Source organism: Aotus nancymaae, unplaced genomic scaffold, assembly GCF_030222135.1.
Source record: "Aotus nancymaae isolate 86718 unplaced genomic scaffold, 86718_ANA_hifiasm-v0.15.2.pri h1tg000038l, whole genome shotgun sequence".
NCBI lineage: Eukaryota > Metazoa > Chordata > Mammalia > Primates > Aotidae > Aotus > Aotus nancymaae.
In genome coordinates, this window is record NW_026988452.1 from 4,359,373 (window position 1) to 4,380,043 (window position 20,671).

At 39.4% G+C, this 20,671-nt stretch overlaps 1 protein-coding gene across 5 annotated transcripts in view; it reads right to left on the reverse strand.

The window, feature by feature from the left end:
• Nucleotides 1-20,671, reverse strand: part of WDR48 (WD repeat domain 48) — a 44,290-nt gene that overhangs the window by 5,316 nt on the left and 18,303 nt on the right. For 3 of the 5 annotated variants that reach the window (XM_012455641.3, XM_021666593.2, XM_021666594.2), the window contains 11 exons: nt 20,202-20,303; nt 15,495-15,719; nt 13,567-13,641; nt 12,552-12,654; nt 11,303-11,400; nt 6,568-6,675; nt 6,083-6,179; nt 5,511-5,606; nt 2,987-3,092; nt 2,067-2,154; nt 1,389-1,424 (listed from right to left, as the gene is read on the reverse strand). In XM_012455641.3, coding sequence (XP_012311064.1) covers nt 1,389-1,424; nt 2,067-2,154; nt 2,987-3,092; nt 5,511-5,606; nt 6,083-6,179; nt 6,568-6,675; nt 11,303-11,400; nt 12,552-12,654; nt 13,567-13,641; nt 15,495-15,719; nt 20,202-20,303 — 1,134 coding nt within the window. The remainder of the gene's footprint in view (nt 1-1,388; nt 1,425-2,066; nt 2,155-2,986; nt 3,093-5,510; nt 5,607-6,082; nt 6,180-6,567; nt 6,676-11,302; nt 11,401-12,551; nt 12,655-13,566; nt 13,642-15,494; nt 15,720-20,201; nt 20,304-20,671) is intronic. The other 2 variants (XM_012455642.2, XM_012455639.3) reach the window with 1 other exon arrangement.

The following is a 20,671-nucleotide window of genomic DNA, read 5'->3' on the forward strand; positions in this document are numbered from 1 at the left end:
TATGAAATTGTAGCATGGCTCTTCTTAGGTAACAATGTAACGCATTACAGGGAAACAAACTTTAACTTTTTAAGCCATACAAACCAAACTCTCAATTCTACATTAAAATATTGAGGTTGATACCTAAAGGCCCAAACAAAAACTTCAGTGTCTTGACAGAAACCCATGGCATTCACCTTTGGGCAAAGCCACACATTCTGTGCTGGTGAGGCCTATCATCCAACTGAAAAGGCCAATCAAGGTCCTCCCATTATCTTTCCCTCTGACATCAGAGTGAGGTCTGAAGTGTTAAGAAAGAGTAGAAACTTCAGCCAAGAACCCAGATGTCTACCATGAAGTAAACCACATGCTTAGATGAAGTTGATAAAATTATGTGGTCATCTTTTCTCAGGGTATTAATCCTGTCTGAGCCTCCATGTCATATCCTGTCTGGATGTCTCCTCTCAGAAATAAACCACAGGCCTAAAGTCAGCAAAGTGTCCCAGGGGAGTTTCACACTCAAAGAAATTAGTGGCTTATGGAGTGCTTGGGCATAGAGAAGATCATAGAATATCCATCAGGTGTCAGGCTTTAAGTCTTAGAGCTATATCTGGGACAGAAAATAAAGTTTCTGAAGGTTCTAAAGATTAAATTCCTTTTCATATGGCTTTAGAAAGATACAAAATGGATCAACAGCACCTAAGAGAGTTTAGAAAGAGACCCACAGAAATTTAGTACATGATAAAGATAGCATTCCAAATTAGTAGAAAAAGGACAGATTTTCAATAAATTGTGCTAGCACACTGGCTGTCCCTTTGGAAAAAGTTAGAATCCTACTTCACACCAAACAGAAGAATAAATTCTAACAGATTAGAGATCTAGACATAATTATCATAAAAGGACTAGAAGAGAATACAGGAGAACAGTTTTGTTACTTTGGAGTAGGAAATACCTAAACAAGACATGAAACAGCCATAAAGGATCAGTTTGATTATATAAAAAGTAAAACTTTTCACCTGGCAAAAGACAGCAGTAATAAAATGAACATTTAATTGAGAGACACAGGTAATAGTTAAAGGGTTAATATTCAATATAAAGAACCACCCCACAAATCAATAAGAAAAACGACCCAAAAGAAAAATGGGTAAAGAGAATACAAACAGGTAATTCATAAAAGAAAAACGAATGGCCAATATGAAAAGATGCTTAACCTCACTATTCATTTTTTTTAATCCACGCACAAATAATGAAATGCTATTTGCTTATCTTTTAGCCAAGATTAAAAGTATCCAGTGTTGGTGCAGGTGTGGGGAAATGGGCACTCGTACACTGTTGGTGAGAGTGTAAACTAGTACAGCCTTTGTGGAGGGCCATTTGGCAGTATCTATCAAAATTTAAAATGTGCATACCCTTGGATCCAGCAATTCCACTTCTAGGAATTTATCCTAAAAAGTACACAAAGATATATGTACAAGGATGTTCACTGCAGCACTGTTTGTAATAGAAAACATTGGAAACAACCTAAATGTCCACTAATAGGGGACTGATTAAATCAATTATGGTACATTTATACAGTGGAATCTAACATAGTCATTAAAAAGGAATGATTCATATGTACAGACATGAAAAGATGTCCAGGACACGTTTTTTTAGGTGAAAAAAATAGTTGCAGAACAGTATGTAAAATGAACTGTAGACACATCTATATACACAAATAATATATGCTTGTATGCAAAGAAAAAAGTACCGAAGGCTATACATTAATTTATTAATAGTTGTTACCTCTGGGAGGAAGGATAAGAGAGTGAATGGGCAAGAATGAATTCTTGGGGAAGAGATGAGAGCTTCATTCATTCATTATTTTATTGAATAAGCATATATTATTTTTATAATTAAAAACCAACAAAGCTAGATATATAAATAATTATCAGTACTACTTCTGCAACTCTGGAACTGCAAGGAAGCAGATGGGGATTCCACTCGGGAATCTAGTTTTATTAAGGTTTAAGCTTATACTGTCTAAAGCAGCTTTTAATTTCATGAGCTGGAAAAAATAAAAGAACAAAGTGGGAGTGGAAGACACTTACATCCACAGTGATGTCAATTACCCATTGTGGCACTGTCTCATTAAGAAGCATCGACTCAGTCTCACCCCCGGAATCTCGGCAGAGCAGCCTAAACATAAGCCATCAAGTAGTAAGTAACACAACAAGCACAGATGTCAAAATAACCATCAACAAATATTAGAGGGAGGAACCTTCATGGTTTTCATGTAGGATAACTCCCATTTGACAACTGAGAAAATAAAGTATAGTCTGGAAGAATGATTCACTCAGCTTAAAGGGAAAGCAGGCCCTAAAACCCAGGCCCCCAGATTTCAAGGCCAGACATGCACTATAGCTGCTTCCTGGAGTCCTTGGGTGATGACAGGAAACCTGGGTGCAAGCAAAGCACTCAATAAAGGTCCCCAGCTGTGCCACAGTGCATGGCAGAGGCTTTCACATGCAGTGGAAGTCAGAATATCTCTGGTAACCACTCAGGAAACCATCAGAAAGAAAGAAAATCCTGCACTCAAGAATGAGACAGGCATGTCTTACTCCTTCTTTCTCCTGGTACCTATAGACTGGTAAGCTCTCCACCTGGCTTTACCAGGACCTTGCTGGCAACTTGGAGGTGAACTAGTCCAGCTCTTCCCTGAAGGACCCGACACATAACTGTCTGGCACCCCAGGCAGCATCAGTGTCAGCATCAACAGTTCCCAGGAGCAGCCCACCTCATCTTGGCTGGGCCAGACTAAGGAAAGGAACCTGCTCTGAAGCTCTCCTGTGGGTGTGACTTCTAGCAGCAGCAGCAGCAATTTCAGTATCTTATGGACATGGGATGCTTCCAATCCCTGGCATCCCTAGAATTTAATAACAAACTATTTCTAATATCAAAGTATTGAGTTTGAGTTCTTAGCAAATGGGATACCTTCTCAGGCAGAACCTCTGGTCTTTCTCATCCATACCTGAACAGTGTGCGACCTCCAGCTTCACCAAAGATCACGGGTGTGTGTGGGGGCACTTGAAAATATCCATTTCCCTTCTGCACTCTGTTCTCCTGCTCCCCATTTACTAGAAAAGACGCAGGTGCTGTTAGTATCAGAGTTAGTGCCCAGAACACAGACTCTAAACATTTACTTCCACAAGCTTCAAACACTGCAAGGTTACATTCAAATGTCCTCTAGGTCCACCAGTTAGAAATAAAGGTTAAAAACAAAAGTTAAATTCCTGAAAATAAGAAACACAACAACTTGTGGTATATTTCATGGAAAAAAATGACTATATTTTGGAGGATTTTAATAAAAGAAAAGATTCATGTTTGAGATTCAGAACAAAAACATAACCAGCTACGTCAGCCACAAGGAAGTCTAGGACAGCCTGTATATAAATGATCATCTAGGGTTTGTTTTTGTTTTTGTTTTTTTGGTAGAACACCAAGCTCTGAAAAATTTCTTGAGGAAAAAAAATTACATTTAATGGTAGCCATAACTAATGACAGAAGTATTCATGAAAAAATCCTCAAGGAGTCCACAATTTTACTTTTATTGTTCTCTGCTGATTTCCTTTCCACTGTTCTTTGTTTTTTCTTTGAGACAGGGTCTCATTCTGTTGCCCAGACTGGAGTGCAGTGGGGTAATCACAGATCATTGCAGCCTCAACCTCCCCTGGCTCAAGTGACCCTCCCACCTTAGTCTTCTGAGTAGCTGGAACTACAGGCACACACCACCACACCCGGTTAATTGTTTACATTTCTTGTAGGGACAGGGTCTTGCTATATTGCCCAGGATAGTTTCAAAGTCCTGGGTTCAAGCAATCTTCCTGCTTCGGCCTCCCAAAGCCCTGGGATTACAGGTGTAAGCCACCACACCTCGCTCTACTCTGCTTTCTTTATAAACTTTTGACCCAGCACAGGTGACCTCAACTCAAGTGCCAATTCATTCATGACATTTTCCTCATCCAACTGGAAGCATGTGACCCCCTGAAGTCCTATCGCATTTGTGGAACCTCTCTCCTAGCACTCAACTGTTCTATCTCGGAATGCTTTCCATAAGTAACTCTGCCATGTCTGAACATCAGTTCCTCAAGGACAGGGGCCATACTCATGTGTCTTTAGTACCCACATCTGAAACTTGCTGAGGGGCCCTGAATAGGAGAGCAGCTCACCAAGCACCATCTGAACAACTCCAGAGTGTCCACTAAGGATGCTGCAGGTGCTGTGGTCTGAGGTCTGGATGAGGAGGTGGCCATGCCCTGCCCTACCTTTCCCATGCAGTCTGATGTTAAGGATGATGTGGTTTCTGGTGATGTCTTCCTTATATTCCTCACCCACTGTTCTGATAACTTAATCCTTATTGCTTATTTGGGCCGCTGAGGGTATCCCATCTAACTGGAAATGGTATGTCCACAGCAACATAGCTGTGAAGCAGCAGAGCCCACCCCAGAACCTAGCTTTCCTGACCCTCTGTGGAAAATTTTTCCATCAGTTTCTTTGGCTTAAAGCCCACTGTACATTTCCGACAGAGATCAAAGTGTGTCAGGTGATGTAAAAGAAAAGCCACCATGGGTGAGGTAACAGCACCCTCTCTGACAGGAATATCGAAGACTGGTTTTCAAAGAAGCATGTCAACCTCATGTGAGATTTAAATTCCACAAATCATTATGGATGAATTTGACAGCCAGAACGAAGTCCCTGGCAGGAGGTACTCGCAATTGTTGCTCACTTCTGGTGGCCATCAGAGAATCTTCAGCAGAGTAATCTTCAGTAGATGGGACTCAATGACTCCTCAACCAGCTGTAGGTTACACATGAGATGTGAAATTCTAAGTTCTTTTTTCCCCTTCCTTTGATCAAACTGAGCCAAATGCAACACGTTCTCCTCTGTTGTTCAGAGGAATTTACTGCCACTGCCTGTGGCATGCACACCTTTCAAATGTCCTCAGTGACATTAATTCTTTACATATGCTTAAGCATATGCCCTGTCACTTGTGAGTTGGAATTTGATTTTTTTTTTTTGGAAACAGAGTCAAAATCAGGTAGGCCATGAGACTAGGAAATAACATTTCAGGCCAACATGAAGAATGACTATGTAATGACAAACCTGGCTTTCTGATGCAGTTAACTACCTAGCTTTGGAGGTTAATCCAAAAGATCACAGGTACCCTGAGGAATATTTTTGAAATAATAAGGTGCCTTGTTTTAAGACAAAAGTCATCTCAATATAAATATAGGGCATAGGGTATATACCCTATAGGGTGTTTTATTTATCTTGAGCAGTCTCACTAAAAGCCACGTCACAAAGTGGTCTGTTCTTTTGGAATCTCTATCTAGGTTAAGACTGGATGGATGTTTCTACTTTGAGATGTGGAAGGGAGGACAATAAATTGAGCACATCACAAATATTTCAGCAAACAGTTGAAGTAAATACCTTTTAGTAAGTACCTTTTAAGTACCTTTAACTTTTTACGCAACTATCTGAATATAAAAACTAACCATGGTTTACTTCATTTTCCTCTTCATCCATTGGATTCACATGTGTTCTAGGCCAATATTCCAGGAGTGCTTGGAGTAAAAGTCCTCCTAAATTCACTGTAAAAAAGTTAATCAAAAAGAGATAAAATGGAAAAGAGAGTTAATTGGCTTTAACCTAAAAATAGAGTAAAAAAATTGTGAGTTTGTACATATTCTGATGTTAAATTCCTAACCCAGTGCCAATGATGCCTAAAATCAACACTTGATTCATTCCGCCAATTCTGCTAAAATTTTATCTTAGAACTTAAGTTTAAAGCAATGATATGGAGCAAACAGATATTCTACTTGGTTGTTCAGATAGAGCTATTCTTTAAAAATAAACAAAAATGAGAATCACATTCTTTAAAGAGCTATTTCCATATGAAGTTACTGAAACAATCTGCAGACATCAGGTATTTGTATATACCACACTTTTAGGACACAACCAACAAAACTTAAAGAACTTTTACAAAGATAAGTACTTAGCAAGAAACAGCTCATATCTACCTTCTCTTTAGCAGGGAGGAAAAAAAATGAAGGACACTTAAACTCACATTTTGGATCTGACCCATCAGGGCTGCTGAAACCAGCATCTTTTGCAGAAACCCAGGCAGCAAAACAGTCACTTTCGTCCAAAGTAATAGTTAACATCTATCAAAAGAAAAACCTTAGTGGCATTCATTTGAATACATTCTCCAAAGAAGTCTAAAATCTTCATCTCTGTATACTATTTGACTAAAGTGCTAAGTCATCAATTCAGAAACAAAATGTGTTTTGTGTGCACATTTTGCAACTACACAATTTAGTTTCCTGGGATACCAAAGGCATTTAAATTGCATTTGTAACTTTTTAATTTTTTTCTCTTTTAACTTTTTTTGGTTTTTTAAATTTTCTACTTTTCTTCTTTTTCCATTTTGTAAGTTTTAACATAATTTTTTTCTTTCACACTTAAGAACACAGGACTCTATAATAATTATTATGAGCTAAAATGAAAATCTCCAATTATCCCAAATTATACAAATATCAATTGCTAACTTACCCCTGTTTTTAAGTCTACTGAGAACCAATTTGGCACATAGACCATTTTAAATCTTTTCTTAATTTCATCTTCAAAATCTACTTTGCCCAGATCTTCAACTTTACATGCCTATATGTCAAAAGAAAGTATAATGATCAATATTAAGTGGTGAATTCACTTGACTCTGACTTTGCTATACAAAATTTTACATATTTTCATATGTCTAAGTGAAACAGTCTAAAGTACATTTCAAAAAGAATGTGGTCCTTTGTTTAAATCTTAAAACATTTCCTTAAATAACAATCTGCTGCTATAAAAATTTTAAATTAAAAAACCACAAAATATTTGGGAAGAAACTGTAATTTAATTGTGCTGTTACTGATACACCACCAGCACACTTACCTGGAAGCAATGTCAGCTGAATTCAAAAGAAAGGAAAAAAAAGATCTCCAAAGAACAAATAAGTTACTAAGCACTTACTTTAAGAACACTGAGGTTACTCTCCAGCTGATATATATATATATATAATGGTCTCTTTCTTGACCATTACAATCTTTCCTTATTCCTTCTCTTATTCCCTAAACAAGTGTGGTCCCCAAAAGTGTGTCTCAAACTTCCTCTTGGCACCGAGCGGCTTATTTTCAACTATAACTCACTGCCATTAGGAGCTTTATCACAGAATGCACCTTCCACCGCATCTTAACAATGACTTGGCTCTTTTGAGGGTCCCAGTTGTCAGCCATCTCCTCAAAGGGAGACTGCTTATTCTCCCATACCCATTGTTCCTTGATGCTATATGGAGACCGTTACTCCACCATCTCCATGTAAAAACTTACTTCTTTGAGGCCCATGTCATTTAGCAGCAGTAAACTGTACACCTTTCCTGCACTGCCATCTAGCAACCTCCGTGGCCAACTCTCCCTCATTTACTGAAGACTTGAGCCCTGGGATCACTGTCTTGCAGTCTACCTCAATTAAATCTCTCTTTTCCTCATATCTTTGATCTTGCCACCTTCCCCATTACCCTCAGCACATGACTCTGATTCCTTTTTCTCAAAACAAAGAGAAGCTGTGACAGAATCCCCTTGACTTTCTCTATCATTCTCCCTGGTGCAAGGAAAGTGGTGTCCCTTCTGACTGTGCTCTGGTCCCCTCACCTCTTGCTTCTTGGGATGAGCTTGTATTGTCATCTACCCATGAATGTCTCTACCGGCTTCTCCCCAGGAGCAATGAAATATGCTCAGACTTCTTACATCTGAAAAATACCCAAATACCCAAACAAAATCAAAAGCTTCCGTTGGCCCTCTAACTCCTCCTACATCTTCTCCAGTTTCTGCCTCTTCCTGCCAACCCCTCCAATCAAATTTCTTCAAAGATTATCCAGTCAAATGTTCTGTTTCTTCACCTTCAAATCACTACTCAAATCACTCTATCTGGCTTTTGCCCTTAAGACTCTACTCAGAGACCACCCTCTTTATTTAAATCCATGTGCATGTTACAGTCACATCTTAAATCAACTCAAAGCAGGTTAATGCCACTAACCCCGAGCTGCCATTGGCTCTTGGTTTTCTAACCCACCCCCCTTTTAATCATATACTAGGGTGGCTTCCTCTTTTCCCAACATCCCTGAAAGACTGATGACCTAGTTTCTTCTCAGTCTAAATACGTCTCTTGGAAACTCTAACATTTCCTATGACATCAAGTGTAATCCACAAGCTGATGACTGCTGAGCCTTTTTCTCCAGCCCAGTTCTTTAACTGTGCATGAGACTACACAGCTGTCTGCCCACCAGATACCTCTACTCAGATATCCCACAGAAACTCAAATTCAACATCTTTCTCAGCATGTCCTTTTCTCCTGATAACCCGTTTTTCACCTTACATTCCCTATATCACTTTCATTCACCAAACTGTCCAGTCCAGACACCTGGGACTCATTCTTGCTTCTTCCTTTCCTCATACTCCTTTTGTTAAAGTATCATTCTTGTGGCCAGGCGCAGTGGCTCACACCTGTAATCCCAGCACTCTGGGAGGCTGAGGTGGGCGGATCACGAGGTCAGGACATCAAGACCATCCTGGCCAAATGGTGAAACCCCATCTCTACTAAAAATACACAAATTAGCTGGGCGTGGTGATGCATGCCCATAATCCCAGCTACTTGGGAGGCCAAGGCAGGATAATTCCTTGAAACCAGGGAGTCGGAGGTTGCAGTGAGCCAAGATCTCACCACTACACTCCAGCCTGGGCAACAGAGTTAGACTCTGTCTCAAAAAAAAAAGTATCACTCTTGCTCACAGGCCTAAATGTTTTCTTAGTCATTCTATTTTTTCCATCCCCCTTATTCTCACCCTAGTCCAGACAAATATCATTTTTTACCTGTATTAGTGCAACAGCCTGCTATTATGTACCAGATACTGTGCTTCTCAACATCACCAAGGAATAGGCACCCCTGACATTTTGGGAATGAAGAAACATTTTAGAGATGTTCCCTAGCATGTTCCCTAGACCACCTGGCGAGTAATTGGCAAAGCCAAGGTTAGAATGCAGCTCTGTCCAACCCCCAAGCCAATGTTCCTAAAAACTCCTGACTGTCCTACACTGTTTAGTCATGTCTATTACACCCGATCATCTGATACCAAAACTTCAAGGTCTGGATATGGGAAGCTGCTAGGTACACAGAAATGCCATTCACGATGTACATTAGCCCCCATCTAAGTAGAACGATCTCCCGTTCAGACAGCAGGACTCTGCTCAGGCCTCAGTTAACTAGACCAAGAGTGGACAACAGACCTATATACAGAAAACTGACAGCTCAACTCTCAAAGAGTGACTGGCCTGATCAGATTCTTTTGGGTATTCTGGAGACAATTAGGTCCTGGGCAGCATGAGGTGAAGTCCGGCCACAGGACAGAGTTAGGGACACATTTGTGGTAGAGTATCAAAGTGAAGAATCAAGACTTTCTGCTGAGGAGTTCCTTTGGGCTGTTCTGGACCCTCCCAGTCCCCAAAAGAACCCTCTCTAAAATCAATGGAGTTTCTAGCCCCACCCCCAACAGGCATCTTTCTATTGTAGAGAAAAATGAATTAGATTTTTGAAGCTTGCTGCAACTGAACTTTCTACTCAAAGAACTAAAGCCTCTCATTCTGAAGCAATGCTCACCAAACAACTGTTTTATAATGGACTTCCCATGCAACTGTCCCACAGGGAGGAAAAGTGGTAGCCAAGCCAAGGTTTCTGTTCAGAGACAGTCCCCTTTTCCTAACAAAAAACTTGCCTGTCTTATTCTTGAATCATGAAGTAAGATCATGAAGTAAGTGAATCTCTTTTCCTTATAACCAGGAGCGTAACCAAAATACCAGCTCTTTTCAATTCTTCCTTTGTAATATGCTCAACGTCTGTCTCTTCCTTTATTTTTATTTCTTTATTTTACCTTTCCTCTGGTGCTGATGTTGATCCCTTTAGGTCTCCAATCATGTCTTCCAGCTTTCAGTTTCCCATTACATAGAACTACTACTGCTCTCAGCATGAGATTTTCCTGCTCTAAAATTATCCAAGATTCTTCTGGGAGTATAAGAGAAAGGCCAACTTTGGGGCTTGCAACTTAAGACTCCTTGGGAAATGACCTAAATGTCATTTTTCAACCTCACACCCCTATTACTTCCTTATATTTACTCTGGTCTCCAAATAAACAAAACTGCTCACCTTGCCCCAAATAAGCACACACCATCCTTCTTCTGTGCCTCTGCCATTCATTCTTTTTCCTGAAATGCTCTTCCTCCTACCCCCATTATCCATCTACTGGAAACCTTTAAGCGCTTGTTCAAATGATTTCTCCAACACAAAGCTATCCTGACTTCTCTCATCCATAAGCTAACCTGAAATCTGTTTCTTCTTTATCTATAAGATTTTCACATTCCACTACTCTTGTCCCTCCTACCAGAAGGAATCAAGGTACAGACTTTTTCATCATCTGTGACCCTCAAGCATGGTTGTTTGCACATGATAGTCATTCAATCTAGGAAATATCTGTTGAACAAATGAACAAGTATACCAACAACATTAAGAGGGAGACTCGTCAGAATGATAAAAGTAGACTAACTTTTTAATCTGCCTACAAACACTTCAGTGCTATTTAGAATGTGACTGAATAAATTCATGCATTTCAACTGCCCTAGAGGGAGTTATTGTAATATGACTCAGAGTTGGAACTTATGCTCAAAGCGATGTCTATAAATCCTAAGAAACAGCCAGCCTTATTCTGTGCACTCATGTGTCTCATCTAGGGTGATTCTACACCATTCTTCCTCCCTCCATACATGTGGCAACATGTGGAGACACTTTTGGTTGCCACACCTGGGGGGAAGGTGGGGTACTACTGGCAACTAGTGGGTAGAGGTTAGAGATGTTCTAAACATCCTACAATGCATGGAACAGCCCCCCCCACCCTACCCCAAATAATTATCTGGCCCAAGATGTCAATAGTGACAAGGATGAGACTTTTAAGTTAAGGCAGCATAAAAGATTGCCTACAATACACTAACCAGAGAATATGATTCCATTTAAACAATTTATGTACTTAAAAAGATGAACTATGACCTTATCTAATATTCATATAAGAAAGTATACCCCCCATAAGGTATTACTGCAATTAAATCTTAATTTATATACTTATTATCTTGATTATCACATACAAAAAATAGAAAATAAAGGGGTACATGATCTAACAACCTATATTTAACCCAAAAAAGATACTCACCTTCAATACATCCCAATATGCCACATTATTATTGGTATCTTTGGTTAATATATGTCTCTTATCATTAAGAATGTGGCACTGAATAATACTAGCACCCCCTAATGGGGAAAAAAAACATAATTAGTAAAATAATCCTACATTTAAATTTACAATGTGGTAACAATTGTTAACTGGTATATAACAGGAACATAAACTGTACTTGCTACCAGAAAGGAAAAGGCAAACCAAAAGACTATCTAATTACATCTAAAGCAATTCAAGGCCCATCAATTATTTATGCCCATTTACAAACATTCAAAGAAAAACTGTCTGATTTTAATAATACATTATGTATTAAAGGGCTCTTCATGGCAAGGGGATACTAGTGGAAAATTGTTGAGACAACAGTTTTATCCACTGGGAAAAGTCAAAATGATGACAGGAAATCTCTGCATTAGACTCATTTTGCATTAACTTTTGCTTCCCATCTTCCTTCTCTTTTATGCTTCCTGAATGAATATTCTAAAGGTAATAGAATGAACATCTATGAACTACAAATGAATGTGCCACACAAATTCTAATCCCAGACTCTGACATTAAACATACACTGCTTTTTTTTTGCCACAATCAGCTGCAGCATATAGAATCTGAGGATCGTATCTGTCCTTTTCTGCGTCATACCTAAGCACAATAATAAATCCTATATATTTTACAAAGTGGCCATTGGCTTTACCATGGCTATTCTGATGTCGGGCAAATAAACTAAGGAAAGTCCACTTTTAAAGTCATTAATAACATTTTTAAAAATAACTTTTTCTGGCTGGGCATGGTGGCTCACGCCTAGCCCAGATACTTCAGGAGGCTGAGGCAGGCAGATCATTTGAGGTCAGGAATTCGAGACCAGCCTGGCCAACATGATGAAACCCCCTATCTACTAAAAATATACAAAGTAGCTGGGCGTGGTGGCTCACACCTGTAATCCCAGCTACTCAGGAGGATAAGGAAAGACAATGGTTTGAACCTGGGAGGCAGAGGTTGCAGTGAGCCGAGGTCCCATCACTGCACTCCAGCCTGGGTGACAGAGCAAGACTACATCTCAAAAAATCTAAAAACCAAAAAAACCCTTTTTCTTACATTAAAAATAAACTAATGTATTATCTTGTTTACATCAGAATTACATTTAAAGAAAGGTCATCGTCTTTATTTTTGTCAATCTCTAAGCAACTATCACTAACATCAATAAAGGGTACAGTACCTTCCATTTTCTTACCTTTAATAACCTGATCAGGTTGTGTACAAAGAGGTGTTATAGGATTTGTACAGTCATTGTCATAATCTCCAGAGGCTCTAAAATTATGAATTCCCTTCAGTGTCTAAAAGAACAAAATTTGTTGTTTGATCATTTTATGCTCTATAAGCTTTGCAAGTCTGTTTAAAGCGGCAAGAAAAAGAAAGTCAAAAAACAAGAAAACCTCAACAACCACTACATCAACCGAAAAATATCTGGTTACAATACAATTATCTATCATTGTTTAAAAAGAAACACATATTTAGAAGGGAATATTGTCTTTGGGAGAGAAAATCATGCATGAAAGCAGAACTCTTCTAGGTAACATACTGGTCATAAACTGGCATGATGAAATTTACACAAGATATACAACATTTAAAAAATAAGTACACAGAAAGAACACTTGACCTGCATATCAAGAAAAATAAATGCAAACACTTTCTCTTTTGTTATCTATAGGTACTCCGGTAAGCAAGAAAATCTAGTCTTCTTTAATTAAGATTTAAGAATGAACAGTACTTTGGATGACTTCTGTTTATCCTCTATTTCTATCCCTGTTCTTCATGACATGAGGAAAAAGGAAAGTAATTTGAAAGCACAATTTTCTGCTTTCTCTTATGCTTAAACTAATATGAATCCTGGTGAGTTTCCCTGGCTTGTTGGTACTTGGGCTGCCTGTCTTCAACTGCAGCTTCATGAGGTCAGAAGATGTACTAATACTTACTGATTTTATCAGGCAACAGTGTCTATTCTAAGCACATGAAATGTGTATCTTGGCTCCTGACAAAGAACTCAGAATGGTCATTTTGACCATTATCTTAATATTAGTATGACCTTTAGGATTCCATCTGTATTCACAGGGCTTTCAGGTTACTGCCCCTGCCCAAAAGCATGCTAGAGTTAGGGCCACACTGAGCATGTGCAGCTGGTGTCTTGACAGGTCTGTGATAACAAACTACAGGTTTATAAACCTTTGCCAGCTTAATGGCTCACGTACCCATTTATTTACTGTAGACTTAGTTGTTGCAACCCAAATTGCAGGAGGAGGATCAGCTGATCTATCAAGCTCCATCTGAAAACAAAGCACAAAAATATTGCTTTGTGGAATGTCAACTCTTCTGAATTGCCAGGACTAGATACATTATTAATATTAACTCCTTCATTCAACAATTGTGACTATACCTGAGCACGTGTGAAAAACTAAGGAACCACAGAAAAATGAGAGACTCCTTTTTCTTTGCTAAATAAATTCATAGCCCTATAAAAGTGTAATGGGGTAATTTCTCACCTAAAACAGTGGCTAATAGTTTTAAGTGTGGTTAATTTGAGGGACTTAAATGGATGGATATAGTTAAAAGGATGAAGACTTTCCATAATTTTCTATTTTATGTTCTTTTTTTAATAACAAAGAAATAAATTTCTTTTTACTTTGAAAATGTCTGAAGTAAAAAAACATCCTAACAACATAGTAAAAGTGAAAATAACCCTTGCCTAAGGACGGGACACCTGGGAATAGCTTACTGTATATTCTTCTGTATGTAAAATACTGCACATTATAAGAATATGTTTATGTGCAAGTATACATCACACAAGCGAATCACTCTACATTCATCCACTATTCTTCCCACATCAGGAAACTGGAGGTTTGTAGTGGTGGGGACAGGGCTGGACTCCTAGCTAGCAGCAGTTCTCCTCAGTTCCAGATAATATTCCTTATAACACATGGTTGTTTGTGCCAAGTTCTTTCAGTCTTTTCCCCACAGCCAAGATCCCGGCAAGACATCCAGGCAGCTGCAGAACTCATAATGCAAAGTGCCTCCCCTCCGTGCTTGTCTCCCCATCAGCCTGCTGCCTGCACACATGTTGTAGATGTATAATTACTAATTCAGCTTTGACTCTTTGCTTCTCTAAAGGATTATTGGTTTGGTCCATTAGGATAGGCCATCTATTTTATAGAACTGTACTTGGCCAGTTTTGTCTGAGCTCTTAGACTGAGGGCATCCTCCCAATTGTCACATTTGATCTCCATTCCTCTTTTCAGCCCTTTCTCCTATACAGCAGTCTGAGGCTTCAGATGTCACTTGGTTTCATAGAGAATGGGTATCTGCAGTTCTGCTCCTTATTTTCCTTGTTTTCAGGTGACTTCTGAGAAAAGGGAGTACTATCATTTTTCTGCCTCTGTTTTAAATTTGGAAACTTCTCACTGTTGTTTTAATGTGAAATTCTGTGACTATCGGTGACGTTGAACATCTTGTCATATGTGAACTGGCCATTTTTCAGTCCAGGCTTTACTTTTAGCAGGTGTCCATATGGATGGCCTCCAAAGACTTCCTCAAGAATCCTTTGATCCACATGGCAGAGCCTGATGTCAGCGCTGCTGAGGCAGTGGTGGTTTGGAGTATGAAGCAGCCTGCTCCCTCTTCTCTTTCAGGAGTACTTTTCTACTTCCTTACTCCTGAGACCATGGACACATTTCCTGACCTTCCTCTGCTTTGTCGTCTGCTCACAGATAACCTTAACTCCTCATATTTCTCCTCCTAAGGATTACTCAGGAAAGCCAGGCAAGCTAAGGGGCAAGTGTGAGACAATTTCACTACAATTCACCAGTGAGAGAGCCATGCATCACTGATGTACCAAAAGTCACACTTTCTTCTACAGGCAACTTACAACACTGTTAAAAAAGAAACAACAACAAAAAAGCACAACACAACACTGCCCAGCACTGACCTGAAGCATCTCACGCTGACACTCTGCATCCAGATGGATGCCTACTCTTCCTTATCCTGTCAAGTTCTGCTCATGACAGAGTATCTTTTTTATGAGCGCCCCCGAAGTTGATTCATATTTTAATATAGATTTTGCTCTATTTGGCTAACACATGTAACAACCTTAATTATAAAACCAAAATATTAATATATGACATACCTTGAGAACTGGTGCTTTTTCTTCACAAATTAGCACCCGAATGTCAGGGTTTCTAAGGTCTGTACAATAAATCTTCCTGTCCCTTCCACCAGAATACACATGTGTGAAGGCATCATTGACTTGCAGTGCCCAGACACCTTCATCATGGACTCGGTATGTTGCTATACATCTCTGCTGGCCAAGGGACCAAAGACGAATTGTCCCATCAGAACTGCCAGAAAGGCACTGCAAACAAAGAAAGGTAAAGTTAGAACTTGCCAAAAAGGTCTTGCTTTCTTGTGCTTTGCACCTGACTTCTCCTGAGTCCATACCACCAAACATACAACTCTAATAACCTGTGTTTCTGCCTCTGATAAAGGCTTGACAACCATGCACCATAGGCTAACATGACCAAATTCACTTAATTTTGGGGAAATTACTTATTTTTCCCAAATATGTAATTAGGGTCATTTTGTTGATCAATTCACTAATCAGTAAGTATAAGTCTCTTTTCTCCTCATCTCTTTTTCTTAAATAAGTAGTCATGGTTGTTTTGTTGATCAATTCACTCATGTAAACATGCTAGGTTGTTGGTGGTAATTTTGCATTTAGTCGCCAATAAGGAAAATGGAAGAGAAACTAGATGAAGAATGATACCTATTAATTAAGCTTAGAGATACTGCAGCAGGAGAAATCTCTGAGCAGAACTGTCTTTGTCCTCTCTACCTGGCCACTTGTTGATTTCTGGTCAATTCTGCAAGCAATCCCTATTCGCATGATCTACTACTAAGGGAGACAGAGTTTGAAAGCAGTGGCAACTAAGGTAGCAGTCTGCACTAGGCCCACGGGTATCAAAGTGTGGTCCCAGCAGCATCAGCGTCCCCTGGGAACTTGTTAAAATATAAGTTCTTGGGCCTCATCCAGAGCTAACAAGGTAGAAACTCTGGTGGAACCCAGCAATTGGTGCTTTAACAGGCTCTCCAGATGATTCTGATGTTTACTATGTTTGACAAACACTGCACTAGGCCAGCAAGCCTTTTGAAGCCCTGGGTTACACCTCTGTCTCATCCTCTGTCTCATGGCTCTGGATTCCTGATGAGGCCACGTCTCTTGGATTCTACAGACAGGAGTCAGAAACAAAATCTAGTCTCAGGCTTACTATTCATTCACTCTTTGTGTTGGACACTTTCCATATGAGCCTCAAGTGAGTTAACACTGGCAATTCTGACAATTTCTGATGGCTCAAGAGAGTCAACTGCATAGAAGCTACTGGCACACAAATTAGGGCTGAGCACACTGTAAGTGTGGCAGAAAAAGACTGAATTAGACACCATGCATCCACACTCAGCAAGTTACTGTGGTGACTTGCAGAAGAGGATAAAAATTTGATTTCCTTGGGAAAAAGAATGGCCCAGAGGAAAAAGCAATTGCTGGTGCTGGAGTACGAAATATAGTAAGCAAAGAGCTTCAAAGAAGGAAATTTGAAGACTTGGAAGGTGCCCAAAGACATGAGGCCTTCAGGAATAAAAATTACTGGCCTGCTCCATGACTTTAAGGGCCATTGAGAACTCTAAACATGTTTTAATTAAATGAACACGTATTAGGAGACTCCCCAAGCTGCCAGAACATCAGTGGTTTAATAACCTATTCCAGCTGGTTTATGAGAGAACCAAAGCACTAACCAGTAAAGAACCTGTCAGGAGCAAGGTTAAACACATGTGAGTGAGAACTGTGGCAATCTGATGGTGTAGGGGCCAAGGAGGGGCTCCGCATTCCAGGAAGAGATGTTATTCTGAGGTGGCAAAGCTTTGATCCCTCAGATCCTACACTATGCATCTACAGAGAGTAAGGTTTGACAACTTTAAAGAGGATAAGAAAAGTAAGCTATGATGGGTTAGAAGTCCTCATGGCCTGAGTAACCTGTAACAGGAAAGGGTAAGTCCCAAACTAAGGGTGCACAGTTGGAAGCAGATAAGGAAACACAGTTGTATAAACCCTGATATAGAAGCAAAGTCATCTCTAATGGTAGTCAGTATTCTAAGACTACAGAAAAGCAGGCCCCCGCTGCAACAGAGCAACCACTTTAAAAGTATTAGGTTGGCTAACTTCTTTGCAGCATTTGGTAGAATGATTAAAGACTGTCCTGTTTTATAGGAGCTCTAGTGCCTGAGATCTTGTAAGAGGAGCTGGAAGAATCATCGGAACATTTCCACTGCCTCCCTTGCACTAGATAAGCATGAAGATGTCCATTATGAGGTAACTCCTGGGACTAGGACAGAATGTCCTTCAATGCTTCTGCTAAATCAGATTTAGTGGAATAGAGTCTGTAGCCCTAATCAGGTGCTTTTTGCTTCTGCCAATGAAGACAGGAAGCACCAGTGTACTGAGGCCAAGTTGCTGCTGACCAACAGGAGTGTTCCTGGGATGGTCACTAACACACTATCTCAAGTGCCAACAGAGATCAGCCAAGTGGACATGGTAAGTTGGGCAAGAAGTGGCCTGATGCTCTGAGACCCTCAGACCCATAAGCTAGAATGAGCAGACTTGTATTACCAATAAAAAAAAAACCCTTGTGAGTGACATACAAGGACAGGACTGACTCAAATCAAGACGGCAGGTTGTCCCAGTTTCTCAAGCAATTAATTGCCTGAGTAAAAGGAATAAAAAGATAGGTGGCTCTGCCCAATCACGTTGGCACCAATCAAAGCAATTGCAATACTGACCTCTTTACAGGCAGAACTTCCTTAGGGAGAACCTCAAATAAATTTGGTAAATAAGAATTTTACTCAACAACAAAAGAATGAGGCAACAGGCAGATGTCCGTGGGAGTCACTGGCCTATAAGATATATATCTTACTGCCAGCTCCTGACTTATGATGCCCCCAGATACCTTCTATTACAAGCTCACAGGGCAGTTTAGCAGGATGCAATATAAACTCTGGCCCAGTAACTGAAAACTACCTCTTCCATATTACAAGAATTTAAGAATCTGTAAGTAAAAGTTTCTTTCCTCATCTCATTTTTCCAAATAATTATAGTTGTTTTGTTGATCAATTCATTAATCAGTAAGAGTTTCTTTCTTCATTGTCTCTTTTTTCAAATAAGCAGTTATTATAGTTGTTCTGTTGATGAATTCACTAATGTAAATATGCTAGGTTGTTGGTGGTAATTTTACATTTAGTCTATAGTTGCCAATAAGGAAAATGGATGGAAGAGAAACTAGACGAAGAATGATACCTATCAAGTATGCACTCTGAGACTCACAGGCAGTTTTTAAAGTAGAGCCACAACGCTGCCTCTGCTCACAATAAATGCAGCTGACTTCAGATGAAGTGCATTTGTAACTGTACATGCGATGCTTAAATCATCTTTTATAAAAGCGCATTCATAAATGCACAGATAGGAAATAAGAGATGGAGTACAGTAGACAGGTAGAGCTTTAGAGGGTCTGCCAGGCCCACAGCCCGCTTCTGGAAACCATGGAGACCATGTGATCCAGCCCAATCCTGGACAAAGCCAACTGAAGAGACGTGGCAACCATCTCAAGTGCAGCCTTGCAGCTACACTGCACAACAGTGAGGGGCTAACTGCACTGGGCTTCTCACACTCACACGAAAATTAGGCCACAAAGGAACTTGAGAGCTTTAGAAAATGTCCTGGCTTACAGTCAAGAAAATACTTATTGTTAATACATACAGATACACATACTCTCAGCGACGATATAAACTATACATGATGATTCTCACTTTGCAGATAAGCAAATTAAGGACTAAAGTAAAATCCTATCCTCAAGGTCACATAGTACCTCAAGATCCTTCACATCTCCAAAGACCTCCACAGTATCTTGAAGCCTTTCTTCTCCTGGTTCTAAAAAATGGTTTCCTTCCTTTGGCTAGTTTCCAAATCTTTGTTCACTTCTGGAGGTGACTATTTCTCTGATTCACGTCTAAAGTAATTTCTGTCTTAACTTCCACAAGAAAAGAAAGTGATGGCGTTTCTTACCTCATCATCTTTCCACTTGCCCTTTTCTAACCCTATTATAATCAACTCCAGTTATCTCTGTCTTATCACTGCACTCTGAAAAAAACGGCTGAGGGAGTCAAGGGTACACGGTAGAGGTATGGCATACTGTCAAATGATGCTTAGTTTTTGTTTTTTGTTATCTACACTGATGAAAAAGTATTTTCCACTGCTACACAATAAATAGAATTGTGATTTATAATTCACAAATTTTGTAGCCAACAGAGTTAATCTAGTGTATAAAATTACCAAAATGTTTTTCTCTGAAATGTTCACTCTGAGCATTATGTTAGAAAACTAAATTCATCAACTGTATCTACAAAATGTGCCCCAAAGTCAGACCCATTGTGAGAAAATTTTCCACTTAATACACTGGCAAAAAACATTTGATATCAAAGCTTTCTTTTGCTTTTCACAGGTCACATTTGTAGTTATTTTACCCTCTGTGCACCATAAATGCACATACTCATCTGCATTAGAATTAGTCTAAGGAAATTCTTTGTTTTGTCTTTATTTAAAAGTGATACAGATAGAATACTTTTTAAATGCAGCTTATTATATGTGCAAGTTAGTATTTAAAAACTTTTTAATTAGACCACAATTTATAGTATGCATGGCTTTTGGTTCAAATCAACCTACGCAATACTATACAAAGTGCAGACATTTCTGACAAGGTAATTAGGTAAGCATCCAAGTGAAACTGCGTACTTGCGTGCCATCTCTGTTCAACAGCAATGCCTTCACATTATCCGTGTGCCCTTTAAGCTTCATTAGTTTTGCACATGTTCTCGGATCCCATACCCTTAACACCTGTGAATTTTAATAGAATATTATACAAACTAAATATATCAGTATCAAATTTAAATAACAGACAATGCTCAGAAGTCAAATGATAGCCATTAAATTCTGAGAAGGCAATCCTGCTTCTGCTAATGGGCACTGTCTAAGCCTCCCAACCTCGGGGAATCAGGCCTTTCCAACATCAAAAACACACAGCCCCCTCACCTCCTGCCACTATACACACAATAGTTACACTCTTATTTAAAAAAAAAAAAAAAGCCTTTTGTTTAGCACCCATTAGGCAAAACCACTGTCTATATATTTAATAATTATACTGATTAAATAATGTTCAAAACACCCTTTAAGTTTCCTCTGAGCAGGGCACAGTGGCTCTCACG